Source organism: Mercurialis annua, linkage group LG8 (genome assembly GCF_937616625.2).
Source record: "Mercurialis annua linkage group LG8, ddMerAnnu1.2, whole genome shotgun sequence".
Classification (NCBI taxonomy): Eukaryota; Viridiplantae; Streptophyta; class Magnoliopsida; order Malpighiales; family Euphorbiaceae; genus Mercurialis; species Mercurialis annua.
This window is the reverse complement of record NC_065577.1, coordinates 33,892,492-33,907,194: the sequence shown is the minus strand read 5'-3', so window position 1 is coordinate 33,907,194 and position 14,703 is coordinate 33,892,492. Positions and strand designations below refer to the sequence as shown.

Sequence of the window (14,703 nt, the reverse complement as noted above, 5' to 3'; positions counted from 1 at the left end):
TTTTTTTTGCAACGGATTTCTTACCCATATCAGCGATTCTGATATTACCGTCGTTCTCAGTGGCAGCCCGTGTAGTCACCATGGATTTAGGTCATAAAGAAGAACACGGCAAATTAGGAAGGAAGAAAAGAGTTTTGATTATTTAGGAATGAAATCAAATTTTGCAATATCAAATGGGTATTTCCCGCTATATGAAAAAAGGAGAGGTAAATTATATGATACATTAGACACACACTAAAGAGACATATACCTTAGATGAGGATAAAATTGGAATAAAAAATTTAAAGGGTGTTGAAAATAAATTAATGTTTTCAATAGAGGCATTTTTTCAAGGGTAAAAAAATGAAATCAATAATTTAAAATTTTGAGATTTCAATTAATTTGTTATAGTTTTAATAATTTAAATGATTAAAATTATTATTTTAATTAGGGTATGTGCATATAAAGAACTGGACAAGTAAATACTCGATGTCTGGCTAAATACTCGACGAGTTTTAAGCCTAACATCGAGTTTGTTTCTGTTCAGTGCTGCATAAACTCGATGATGGGTTAATATTCGACGAGTTTAAACCTAACATCGAGTTTATGCTAGTCCAGTTATGCCAAACTCGATTTCAGGCTTTGTTTTCGTCGAGTATTTAGACCCACCTCGATTTATTTTGAAAATTACTGCAATTGAAAATTAAACCTCCCACTTTTCTTTAGAAACCTAGAATCAAAACAAGTGAAAAAAAAATTTCTCTAAATCTTCCCCATTCCACAACCCGAAACCTAGCCTCTAAATTCATCAAATTGCTATCGTAATCTTATCAAATCATTAACCAAAATGATGGCATCAACAAAGGGACGAGCTAAAAGAGTTGCTTCAAAAGGGAAATCATCAAGTTCAACTATGCCTCCGAAATTTGTTACAAGAGAAGATTTGTCCTCAAATTATGATTGCCCATTTCCAATTTTCTCTGACGAAGAAGGTATTCGTTACGAAACTATTTCACGCAAGCCTATTGTTATACCTAGATATTTTGATTATGCTTTGTTGACTAGGATGGGTTTGAAATCAAAAATTGATGAAATAGTTGGTAGAATGGGTTTAAATTTTATTGCACATGGTAAGTATCAAGTTTATAAAGAGTTAACTAGAGAATTTTATACCACCTTGAATTATGCCTCTAAGAATGAAAAAGCAATTTCTTTTAGAATAAAAGGGGTTGATTATAGCATAGGGTATGATTTTATGAATCAGAAATTGAAGTTGCCTAAAGGTGGCATTAGAGGTTGTCCTTCAAATTTTGATGTTAATAGAGTATGGAAGCAATTGACCGGTGAAGACTCGGTCGATTTACAACAAGCTCCTAATGGACTCATAATTGAACCATCATATCTTATATTTCATAAATTCCTTTGTCATTCTATATGTGGTAAAAAGGAGTCGAATAGAGTAACGAAGGATGATTTACTAGTACTTGACTATTTAGTGCGACGTTCGGCAAAAAGTGTTGATTTCATACACTTAATTTTTAAAAGCATGATGACCATGGCAACATCATCTAAAGTTGCACTTGGAAATGGTCATTTAGTAACTTGTATAGCATTGCTTCATAGTGCTATTGATGAGGATGATTTGCATAAGATGGAATGTTTGGGGGATGCGTATCTTAATGAAACTATGCTCCGTAAAGCCGACATTCTTGATATGGATGGAGAATTGATGAATGTAAAGGACCGAAATTGTTATTTAATTAAAACTGGCCAGCCGAGAAGAGGAAAGGGAAGAAAAGCAGAAATAGAAGATGACTGTGACGAAGATGAGGATAATGTAAGTAGAGAACTGGAAACCGAGAATGGTCAAGGTGAGGTGGTGAGGGATGATGTCGGTATAGATCAACCAAGAGAGGAGGAAGTGAGGCGACCAAGAAAGCCGAAGCGAAGGGGAGCTTTTGAAGAGGAAGTACTTTCTTTGTTAAATGAAACAAAGTCCAGGTTGACTAATATTGAAACATCTATCGAAGAGATTAAAAGAGAACAACGAAGGTCACATCGCCGATGGAAGGCTTGTTTCGGCACCTTGGGAGCACATGATCCTTCACCTCCACATACACCGGAGAGTTAAGGTTAGTAACAACCAAAATATTTTGATTATTTCATATCTATATGCTGTCATTCATTTGGTTTCAGGGCATTACTTTTCTTCCTGAAATATCCTCTGTTTTCCAAATTGCAGATAAGATGGGTGGCTGATTGCATAGTTGGTTCTAAATATCTAATTCTGGATACGCTGTTTTGGAGACTTGGAGGTGCAGTTTTGAAGACGTGGAGCAGATGTATATGCATAGCTGTTGATTATGGATTTAGTATTTTGAATTTGGAGGTTTATGTATTTGAACATAAGTAGGTTTAATTGTGATAAACTCATGTGTTATTAGTAGGTCTGAAATGTTATTACCAAGTATGAATATTTCTGAATGCTATTATCAAATTTGAATATTAACACTTGTTAATTCTAGATCATTGTACACTAATATTTTTTTTGACAAAACTTTAAATTTAAGTTTGTTAAATTGTTATAAATTAGGATAGTTAGATGACTTTTATTGATTAACTTTTCTTATAAAGCCAAAGAATAAAAATTGATAAATTTAAATATTTATGAATTACAAATATGTAATTAATTTATTACATTGGTCTTTTAGCTTTTATTTTTCTTTTCCACCAATTTTTAATATTTAAATATCTAAATCCGTAGAAAAAAGGATTATGATCTAGAAAATTTGAATAAATGTTAATATTTTACAAATTTAAATATTTAAATTTTAAAAATATGTAATTAATATTTTGATTACATCAGTCTTTAAGCTTTTATTTTTTGGTTGAGTCGATTTTTTAATATTTAAACATTTAAAATTATTAATATATTATGATATGATCTATATATTTTTGATAATTTGTTTCATAAAATTTTAAATTACGTACATTATTAAATGTATAAACTTTATAGAATGCAACGACATAATAACATGTCTGTGTGTGCTACTCATAACTTGTGATTATTAAAGTGTGTACTGCCTGAACCAATCTGTTTTCAAAATTGCAAAAGTGCTTGGTTGCAAGATATGTACATGAATTTGAGATTTATGTACTTAAAAACGAGTTAGTTTATTTGTGATGAAATCATGTCTTATTTTACGAGTAGGTTGAAGTTGTAGGTTCATTTTTACATCTCACGTAAGTTGAGGCACATGCAACGTTAAATTGAGGCACATGTAACGTATATTTTAAGTTCTCTTAATTTTTATCAAAATTCATAAAATTAACTTCATGTAAATTTTGCCACATTGCTTTGTTAATGTAAAAATGGAATTGAAACAAATCATTCTTTCGTGTTCAGTTCTCAAGTATACATGAGGTTTTTTATGTCAACGATATGAAAAATGGATGTCCTTGGAAAACTAAATAAAATATTAATTGTTTTATTTTTTTAGCGGTCATTAAAAAAATAAATTAAATATTGTTTTATTTTTTTAGCGGTCATTAAAAAAAATTGAATGTTGCTAATTAATGTTGTTTTTTCTAACCCTAACACTAATCCTAACCCAAAACCCTAAACCCTAACCCTAAGCCCTAAACCCTAAACCCTAAACCCTAAACCCTAAACCCTAAACCCTAAAATACAATTTTAATAATGGTTATGCGAGTAAAATCATATTCAACGGAATAAATTTAGCTATTAAAAATTCAAATTATACTAATTAAAAACATTAAAATAAATTATAAGAATAGGCAAAAGTGGAAAAATTTCTTATTGTTGCAATTTATTTGCAAAAGGCATATATTACCTCCAAAAAAATTAAGACAAAATATTGTTTTGAAATATTTATGTTAGAGCGATAAAAATGGAGTGGTCAACTATTACGTTGAATAACACATAAATTTTTGATATCTAATCATAAATAAGCATAAAAACAACCATTTATCAACATTAGACTCTTTGTTTTGCTTTTAATATGGGAAACAAAGACTTTTTATTTTGCATTTTGCTTCTATATCTAAAGGAAAGTGGTGATATTTGGATTAAGTTGAAAAAAATAGATTTTAACTCGAGTATATTGTTTAAACTCGTCGAATATTTTCCATGTCATCGAGTTATGACGAGTTCAGTAGAGCATATATTCGATGAAACATATAAAACTCGTCGACTTTCTCTACTACCTCGAGTAAAAAACAATATTTCTCCAACAAGATTTTCAGAATATATCTCAAACTGATTAGATTTGACACGATTTTGGCAAATCAAATCAGGAAAATTTAAAAACGAATTTATTAGGAGGGAAAAAATATTAAAATAGGAGGGAAACGAAAAAAAAAGAGAGGGAAACGAAAATAATTTGTTCCTTATTTAATTTTTTAATTAAAGAAGTTCCCTCTAAAAGGAAACTTCTTTGGCATTAACCATAATTGCAGGAATCACGTTGTTGAATGACAAAATAAAGTGGTTTCTTTGTTCTTATCAAAATATCGATCATAAAAAAAATTACAAACAATTCTCACCATACTTGTTCTTCAATTCAATTTGTTTCAACGATTTTCTGAACAATGTCACTTAATACTAGAAAAAGAGTTATATCGTTTAACGAATTACAAAGATCAGCTAGACTGAAAGCTCATTTGAGGAAGGGGAATGACAAACCATCGATGAAAAATATATCACAACAATCTCAGACTACCGAAACTGAGTCGGAACCTATTCCTCCTTTGGTGAACACAACATCTCCGTCTCCTCCAATTCAAAACCCAAATAGTATTGAACATCACAACCACCGTGATGATTCAACTGCAATACCAGTGGCTGCTGAAGTTAACAGGGATGGTGAAACTGAAACCATGTCCGGTGAACCAACAAACGTTGATGAAGGTTAGGTTGAATTTATTTTGTGTTTCATTTATTTTGCTTAGTGAATTGATATAATTAACAAATGAAATTGTGTTTCAATGCTTTTTCTGGAATGGAAATATTGTTTTCAAGTTATTTTTTACCTTATATTTTTTGCAATTCGTTTTTTTTTCTCTATTTTGTGTTTCTTAAAGTTGACATACGGTTGACATAAGGTTCATATTAGGTTACAAAAACCTATAAAAAACTGCATCTAAATAAAAATTAAAAATAGTATAAGAGATACATATCAATTTGAATTGAGAAGAAAACTAACATGAGATAAACTGTAGTATTTCTTAGGTCTTCTTCCCAAAAAGAAATGTGTTTTAATTTAAAAATAGTTTAAGAATAGTATAAGACATACATATCAATTTGTTTCTCTTTTTTGTGATTATTTTGTGTTTCATGCGGTTGACATAAGATTCATATTTGGGCACAAAAACGTCTTAAAAACTGCATTTAAATTTAAAAATAGTATAAGACATACATATGAAATTTTAAAATAGTATGATAATTACATATAAAGTTTAATAGAGCAGCAAACTAGTATGAGGTAAAGTTTTGTATTTCTTACGTATTTCTCTATTCTGTGTTTGTTTTTTGTTTTCTGAGGTTGACTTATGGTTCACATATAGTTTATATTCAGTCACTATAACGTTTACAAACTGCATATAAATTATTTTTTTAAAAAGGTACATATCAATTTGGAAACAAAAAGCAAACTAACATGAGGTAAACTGTTGTACTTCTTAGGTCCTCTTCCAAAAAAGAATGGTAGAGGTAAAGCTAGAGGATTTGAAGTTAAAAAAATGACTAAAGATGGTTCAAAAATTGGTGGAATTGTGATTGCAAAAACAAATAGATTACCAATTGGTCCTTCAGAAAAGATATTCAAAATGGAAATTGGTATTGTCACTCGATTAATGGCACCGCTAGGTAAACTTTATTGGTCTCAAATAAGCGCTGAACAAAAGGAAGCCTTACTTACAACTATTCAGGTAAAATTAATAATTATTTTATAGCATACTTGTTATTTCGAATAATTGTATTCTTATAATATGTGACTATTCATATGTTTTTTTATTGATAGGGTGAATTTGAGATTGATTTAAGTGATCCACATGCAAGAGAAGTAGTATATGGAATGATGGCTAGACGATTTAGAAATTTCAAGTATCAGTGTCACTTACACTATAAGACGTTCCCTACTCGTGAAGAAGCTGAAAAACATCCACCCAAGGATGTAAAAATTAACGATTGGAAGAACCTATGTGAACATTTTGATGAACATGCACACTTTAAGGTAATGTTTCAATTTTATATACGATTGTCTAATATCGTTTGTTAAAAATGAGTACTTTATTATCTAATTAGTTGGTAGTATGTTTCCAATTATATCTAAATTAGCTTCACATATTGTGTTCTGAACGAAAATACGAGGTTTGTTCAAAGGATTTCAATATTAAATGATTTTTAGCCTTTTCATGATTTATTTTAACTCTGAATAAGCTTAAACTCGAGGTTAGACTTGAAACACTTCGAGTTTAAAGCCTCTCCACGAAAATGAGCTTATACAGAAATGAAAATCTCGAGGAATGAATGATCTCGTAGAGTATTTTTTCCTTCCTCGAGTTAGTTCATATCTGAGAAGCTCAAACTCGATGAAAGGCTTGAAACTCTTCGAGTTTTATGCCTTTCCTCGAGTTCAGATGTCTACATAATTAACATAACTCGAGAAAATGCTTGTACTTCGCCGAGTATTTTGCATGTTTACGAGTTATGCTTCTGAGATACGAATATCTCTACTATTTTGGTTAAAATAGTTTATATCTAATTATATAAAACTTTTATTATTGATAATATGATATGTACCTTTAAAACCTTTATGTGTTGGCTTTATTATAATAGGCTCGAAGCACTGTAAACATTAATAATCGCAAGAAAATGACCTTTTCTCACACTTCGGGATCAAAGTCTTATTGCCAACGTTTGTATGAAATGGTAAATATGAGTTTATATGTAATCTGTTTTTGATTTCGTATTTAAATTCTTTATCATTTAGTTTTTAATCAATTGTATGAACGTTATAGGAAACATCTGAAGTCATTGATGAAGAGCCACCTGAAATGAGGCTCTACAGTCAAGCACACCGTAAAAAAGACGGCTCATGGATTGACCCAGAAGCTGGAGATAAATACGTAAGTTCTTTTTTTATATATATAGTTATCTAAACACAATTTTATAAAGTGTTATTAAAGCATATTTAATTAATTAGGAACAAATGGAAGCTATTCGCTCAAAAGCACTCGAGGAAGGCGTTGCAATTGATGGGAGGAAAATTCTACAAAAGGTTTTGGATATACCGAAGTCTGGTTATGCTCGTGGACTCGGATATGGAGCCAAACGGATAACAGCTAAAGAATCAGAGTTTGAAGCTCGTTTACAAGCAGAGAAGTTTGAGACTGAAAAGCAAGTTAAAGAACTAAATGACCAAATTCAAAATCAACAGGTGAAAATTGATAACATTTCTCAATCATATAGCAAACTCAAGCATCTTGTTCAACAAATGTTGAATGCAAAAGATGATGAGGAAATATCTATTGATGGCGACGAAACATGTATCGATGGCTGTGAAAAATCTCTTGATGACGAACCATCTAATGATTGGTATGTGACGGCTTACTTAAATATATTTTTTAATTCGTTACGCTTTTAAATTTTTTCTATAATTTGAAAATTATTCACTTAATTATGTCAGTTTGAAAATAAAAGTGTATATAATAAACGTATTTTTTTTCTTGCAGATTGGAATTGAATGAAAGAAGATGGACGTCTCCTATATCAAAAGTTAGGCCTAATTTAGTTTCTTTTCTTTATAGCAAATAGTTTACATGTTTCATACGATCGGTTATTTCAGTGTTATTAAAGACTTAATCATTGATAATTTTATGTAATATTTGAATTGATTTTGTTTTTTATTCATTGATTTTAGCAACAAATTACCGTATTCAATTATTTTGGTATCGATAAAAATGGAAATAATAGCTTGTTGTGACAAATTAATTTTGTTACAGCTACCTAATAATAATGACAATTAATTTCGTCACGTAATGATAAATTTCTTCTTGTGATAAATTAAATTTGTCACCGTTAACAACTTATAATGACAATTAATTTCGTCACGTTATAATATATTATTTGTTGTGATAAATTATATTTGTCACCGATGACAAACTGTAATGACAATTAAGTTCGTCACATTATGATAACTTACTTGTTGTGATAAATTTTTTTTGTCACAGCTAACTAATTATAATGACAATTAATTTCGTCACGTTATGATAACTTACTTGTTGTGATAAATTAAATTTGTCACCGTTGACAAATTATAATGACAATTAATTTCGTCACGTTATGATAAATTACTTATTTTGATAAATTAAATTTGTCACCGTCGACAAATTATAATGACAATTAATTTTGTCACATTATCATTATATTACGTGTTGTGATAAATTAAGGCTTAAGGTCTGAAAAACTACCAACCTTTCAATTTTTTTTCAATTGCACCCTCACCTTGTAATTTCTTCAATAGCACCCTATTTCGTATTTTTGGCTTTCAATAGCACCCCGACCTTGTAAAACAGTCAATTTTACCCTATTTTGTATTTTTAACTTTCAATAGCACCATAAATCATCAAATTAAACTCATCTATCGAGGACTTATTTGAATTTTTTTTAAGTTAAAGAACTTGTTTAAAAGTGTCCAAGTAGAAAAAAAATATGATTTCACCTTTAAATTTAGTTTTTTTGAAAATTTTCATCCTTATAGTAGTCAAATCATCTAATTTTTTTAATTTAGAGTGCTATTGAAAGTCAAAAATACAAAATAGGGTGCTATTGAAAAAATTACAAGGTGAGGGTGCTATTGAAAAAAATTTGAAAAGTCGGTAGTTTTTCAGACCTTAAGCCATAAATTAAATTTATCACAACTAACCAATTATTATGACAATTAATTTCGTCACGTTAAGTTAAATTACTTCTTATGATAAATTAAATTTATCACAACTACCTAATTATAATGACAATTAATCTCGTCACATTATGTTAAATTACTTGTTGTGATAAATTACATGTATCACAATTAATTAATTATTATGACAATCAATTTCGTCACTTTATGATTGATTACTTGTGATAAATATTTTTTTGTCACTTCACAATCTTTTTGTCACTAATAACTCGGCGTATGTGGTGACAAATGTATATTAATTGTGATAAATATGGTTTTATCACCATATAATCTTTTTGTCACTAATAACTCGGTGTATGTAGTGACAAATTTATATGAATTGTGATAAATATTTTTTTGTCATGTTATTAGCGTTTTGTCACTAGAAGTCGATGTATATTACGACAAATTTTGACAACATTGGATTACTTGTGATATACATTTTCGTCACAATAAATATGAATGTGACAAAACAATTTTATCACAATAGAAAATTTATGGTGACAAACTATAAAATTGACTTATTGTGACTTGTTTGTTGTGACCAACAAAATTCGTCACAAAGTAGTCACAATAACGTTGTTGTGACAAATTTTGGGCTTAACATGATAAATTTTATTCGTCACAAGAAGCCAAATTTTTTGTAGTGCCAGTCCAGAAAGTTAGTGCCATTGAGCTTATCCTTCTCAAGGATTAATTGCACTGATAAAGTATGTGTAGTGTTTGAAGCCATCTCTACAATAATAAATATACAAGTAGCATTTAATAAAAGGCACAATAAAATTCCCACAACATATATCCATAATTCATATAAAAATCTTTAATGATAATTTCAACAATTGAAAAGTAATAGTGGAACAAGATCCATATTTCACCCTACTTCAAGTAAGATTTGGCTTATCACTTTAAGTGTGGTTTATTTAGGTAGGTAACACTTTACCAATTACATCTCATGCAATTCTTGAATATAGAATATTAACATCACATGTAATCTTGATATTCTATCTTATACCCTAGGTTCAAAACTATTTTGATAACCTAGTTAAGTCTAACCAAATCAAACATATGGATATCACTTTTATCCAACTTATCTTACTTAGATGACTTTATACATTATGTTTTGGCATATCCTATACATAGCAATCTAAGTCTTGATAAGTGTTATTACAATGGGAGGTATATGTAAGACTTAATATTAAATAAGGGTTTGTTATTTATCCTATTTAGTTATCCTATCTTATCACATATAAAATAATCATGCAAAGCATATAACCAATAAGATAAACATTAAAAACATATTATTTCACTATTTTAAATCATATTTAACAACAATCACATAAATATGTTATTCATGGTAATTTAAATTATATTTAATAATTATTATTTAAAGTATTAAAATAAAATACATGATAAAAACACGCCGGCTTAAAAGGATAACGGTCCTTAATGGGGTGTATCAGCGGGGTCCAAGGGGCCGGAGTCTGGGGGCAGCGCCCCAAGCGGGGTACAAGGGGCATTGCCCCTGGCGGGGCCCGGGGGCAGAGCCCCAGGCGGTGTTCTCACATGTTGCACTTAACAAAATTAAATTTTTTTTATCTGAAATCAATAATCTTAACTGATTACGACAGATTAAAATAACCCTAAAACCTTAATTACTGCATCTTAAAAACTGATCAGAAATAATTTATTTAACACTTAAATAACAACAGTTTCATTAATTCAGCTCATATCAGAATTAAACACAGTTTCATAAATTATGTTCATAACATAATTAAATAAAGTTTTACTAATAAAATTAAAAACAGTTTCACAAACAGTTTACTAATCCTATTCAAAACAGAATTACTAATAGAATTAAAAACAGTTTCACAAACAGTTTACTAATCCTATTCAAAAACAGTTTTTCTAATAGAATTAAAATAGTTTCATAAACAGTTTACTAATCCTATTCAAAAACAGTTTTATTAATCTGTTTCCCCTTTTCTTATCAATTCGTATGGAAATTAATACTACTAAACTTTAATCAAATTAAAACGTAACATTAATTTAGAACAATATATTCGAAGTTTTAATCACATTAAACCATTAATCAAATTAATTCTTCATACTGTTTTTCATACAATTTAATCACATAAACGATTTATGTATAATTACAACGAATTATAATTCTTATAACATGGTTTCGAAAAACAACCCCTTTTTCAAAACAGAACATACAATAAGCATATATCAAATATATACTCAGAATCTAATTAATCAAATTACAAGCGGCTCTGATACCACTGTTGGGTTTTCTAGGTTCATAACACAGCGGAATTTCAAAAAATTTATCTAAAACCAAACCAAGATCCATGTAATTCGAATAAATAGATTAACAACAGAATTAATACTTACTTGTATGTCGAATTCAACAGCAATGTAGGAAGGAAGGAGGTGGTTCACTTTGGTGATACCTGGCCTCGGATCAGAAACGCCTCCAAAAGAATGCGTCCTCTACGAGTATCCACACGAACAGACCTTAGTCAAAACTAGTGCTTGTGTGCTAGCACTATTGCTTCACAAAGCAATTTCGAATTTTATTTATTTTTGTCTTGTGTTTATTTCGAAAAACCTTTAACTCAAAACCCTAGTCTTAAGAGTCTATTTATAGGAAAATAGGACATCAGGGTTTACTCAAAAACGTGTTTTGCAATCATATGCAAACTCTACGTTTTTGAAAACTCTTTTGAGTTCAAGTCTATCAAAAACTCTTTTTGATAATTACACATATATATTAATTATTATTATTATCTTCAAAAAGATAATATCTTAAGGAAAACACTTATCTTTAAATTTCGAATTAATATATATTTATTAATATATATATATATATATATATATATATATATATATATATATATATATATATATATATATATATATATATATATATATATATAATAATTAATCACTTAATTTCATTGGGCTTGTACAACCCATAACTGTTTTGGGCCTGTTCTTAGTGTGCGACCCTGTAGGTTCATATAACGTTGGCAGTAGGCCCGAAATCTCTATTTCAGTCCACAAGTCATAAATGGTCTCTAGCAAGACATTATGATTACCCAAATTATACGAATATCGATAATCCGATTTAACCATTTACAATAATATTTTAATCCCTTTGTCTCTCGATATCCAGATTGAATGTAAGGCATAGTCCTGTCATCCTTATAATATTCAATCATTAGTTTCCTGATTCTAAGTAGACTGAAAATGATAACTCTTTATCAATTCATTTAGCATGGCCATGCATTTCCTTCAGTCTATCTTCTTTCAAGGGGCCCATAGATATCTTGCTCAAATAAATGAGGGACAAATTCCTTCTCAGTCACTCATATTTCTCACATAGTTACTTTCATATCCAATGACAATCTGTTCCATTATCCTGTTAAAAATAATGTAAGACTGTATCAAAATATGAAATAGCTATGTAAAAATCCATGATGATTTCAAGGTCAAAGGATTATACTAATAGAACTGTAATGAGAATTACTTATGACAGTTATCTATGTAGTATTCTCAAGGTGGGTGCCTTATTTCTCAAATAGCACATATGATTTGACTTTATATCTCATATACATGATTAATAAAACATAATCATCACTCAACATCATACTAGTCTCAATGTACTATTAAGACTAGAGATAGATGAAATATAATTCTCTTATAAAACCTAAGGGTTCTACTATCAAGTCACATACTTGATGACCTTAGAAAGAATTAACCATTTAAGTGTTTTAATCATAATATAAAATGATAAAAACTGTCAATTAATAAATAACAAAACGATAGAGTCAATACATAGTCAAACATGATTGACCTAGTGCATATCACTAACAGTTGGTGTACATGGTTGAGTTACTCTCGGGAGCCAACATTGTTGGGGATCTCGGTGGAGTTGTTCTCGGGGTCCATCTTTGCAATAAGAGACTTGATTGAATGGCTCAGCGGAGTTACTCTCAGCACCTGTCCTCTAGATAGAAGTGAAATAAAGAGTTAGTTATGACATTGAGGTTTAGGGTTCCAATTAGTTTCGTAGCGGTAAAAGTTGCATTATTTAAAATGTTTTCCCGATTTCCATCTTATTAATTGATTGCAATGATATGAACTCACTCAATATATCCGACCCATTGATTTCTCCCTTTTCCAAAAAATCGCTTAAGGTTGATTTTGAAGAAAAGTTTCGAATTCATTTATCTCGGAAATTTTTTCTTATTAAGAGTTTATAATGAATATTTTAATTTTTGAATTCCGTAGTGGCCATAGAATGTATGTATTAATATTTTGTTGTACTCGTTATGAGTTAATGTATGTGATTTCAAATCAGTGAACATTTCATATTATAATTAGGGTTAATGTCATAATAATTCACCAACTTTACACGTTTTTCCATTTTAATCATGCAGTTTAAATTTTCTCATTTTCATACACGAACTACCACTTTTTCTCAAATTCATGCACCGTACTGAGGTGTCACGGCTCCATTGGTGTAATTCGCTAAGGTGGAGGTCATTTTACACCAATGAATGAGTAACACCTCAACACCGTGCATGAATTTGAGAAAACGTGGTAGTTCGTGTATGAAAATGAGAAAATTTAAACTATGTGATTAAAATGATTAAATGTGTAAAGTTTGTGAATTTTTTTGACATTAACCCTTATAATTATTATGTTATGTTATTTGAGATTGTGACTTGATATGTATAATCTAGAGCGGATTTGAGTTAGATAGATGAGTTAAGTTAAATTGAAATGTTTATGTGTTGTTTGTACGTGTCGACAAGTGTTGTGAAATGTTTAGATTAGTTAAGGATTTCGGAGTTATCAATTTCATTTTTTAGTATCGGTTACGGTCCGTGAAATCGGATCGTGACAAAAACAATAAAAAAATAACCTTTTCTCTTCTTGTTCTGGAAAATTCTTATATTTCCGCACTTTCAAATTCTCTAGGTAATACTAATAAACTATGAAGTTTGCTAAACTTTTCCATACGAAGTTTTAGAATAATATGTTGCCATTGGACAAAAATATCACCAAATAAGCAAGACAAAATCTCAACCAAATTAAATTTCTGAAACATACTGTACGCAGCAAACATTTTTCGAAAAATCACAATTAACAAATAAGTGATTATGAAATTCTACTGTATTGCAAAGAAAACAAAAAGAATTATTCATATTGATAATTGACCGTAAACCAGAAAATCAAAGGTAGGGACACAATTATGCAAACCAGTCTAAAAGAATTAATCTATGCAAACCATAAAATTTTCAAACCTGAATAATCCAATTTTTATTTATCGATCAATAGTTGTAAAGAATTAGGTTATAGTATGTCACATAAGGGATTCAAATCCATGCTAAACTATTTTTTTGTTAAGTCCATTCGGTTTAAAAATTTCGCCGTAACTAATCCGGATCCGAACCGCGTCACACACCTGGCATAATAGATGAGTTTACCAGTAGAAATTTTCTGCATTTACAAAACTCCTCTAATTTTCTGGGTAGCAACCTTTTAATTCTACATTTACTGTTTCTAACGTGCAACTGACAATCTCTCACACAAAACAAGACAACAGTTGTCAATATATATTTAGTTTTGGCAAGGCCATAATGCCATTATTAATGCTGGAAGATACCGACCATCCATCCATATCTGCCCCCTAAACTTTAAATAAATTCTTATTACTACTGCCTTCTTCTTTTTTATGGATGTTAAATTC

The 14,703-nt window shown here is 29.8% G+C and overlaps 2 protein-coding genes across 2 annotated transcripts; both read left to right on the top strand.

Moving 5' to 3' along the window:
• The first annotated feature begins 996 nt into the window (after positions 1–996).
• On the top strand, positions 997–2,439 carry LOC126661350 (uncharacterized). The gene is made up of 2 exons (XM_050355179.2): positions 997–2,111; positions 2,222–2,439. The coding sequence occupies exon 1, from the start codon at positions 1,046–1,048 to the stop codon at positions 2,108–2,110; it is 1,065 nt and encodes a 354-aa protein (XP_050211136.2). The 5' UTR covers positions 997–1,045; the 3' UTR covers position 2,111; positions 2,222–2,439.
• Positions 2,440–6,945: 4,506 nt separating this feature from the next.
• On the top strand, positions 6,946–7,657 carry LOC126659462 (uncharacterized). Its single transcript, XM_050352755.2, has 2 exons — positions 6,946–7,128; positions 7,206–7,657. Exons 1-2 carry the CDS (start codon positions 7,057–7,059, stop codon positions 7,644–7,646), a joined length of 513 nt encoding a protein of 170 aa, XP_050208712.2. The 5' UTR covers positions 6,946–7,056; the 3' UTR covers positions 7,647–7,657.
• Positions 7,658–14,703: the final 7,046 nt, after the last annotated feature.

Coding starts and splice junctions, on each gene's coding strand:
- LOC126661350 (XM_050355179.2), top strand. CDS start 1,046: ATGGGTTTGAAATCAAAAATTGATGAAATAGTTGGTAGAATGGGTTTA.
- LOC126659462 (XM_050352755.2), top strand. CDS start 7,057: ATGAGGCTCTACAGTCAAGCACACCGTAAAAAAGACGGCTCATGGATT. Junction 7,129..7,205: donor CAGAAGCTGGAGATAAATAC/GTAAGTTCTTTT, acceptor TTAATTAATTAG/GAACAAATGGAAGCTATTCG.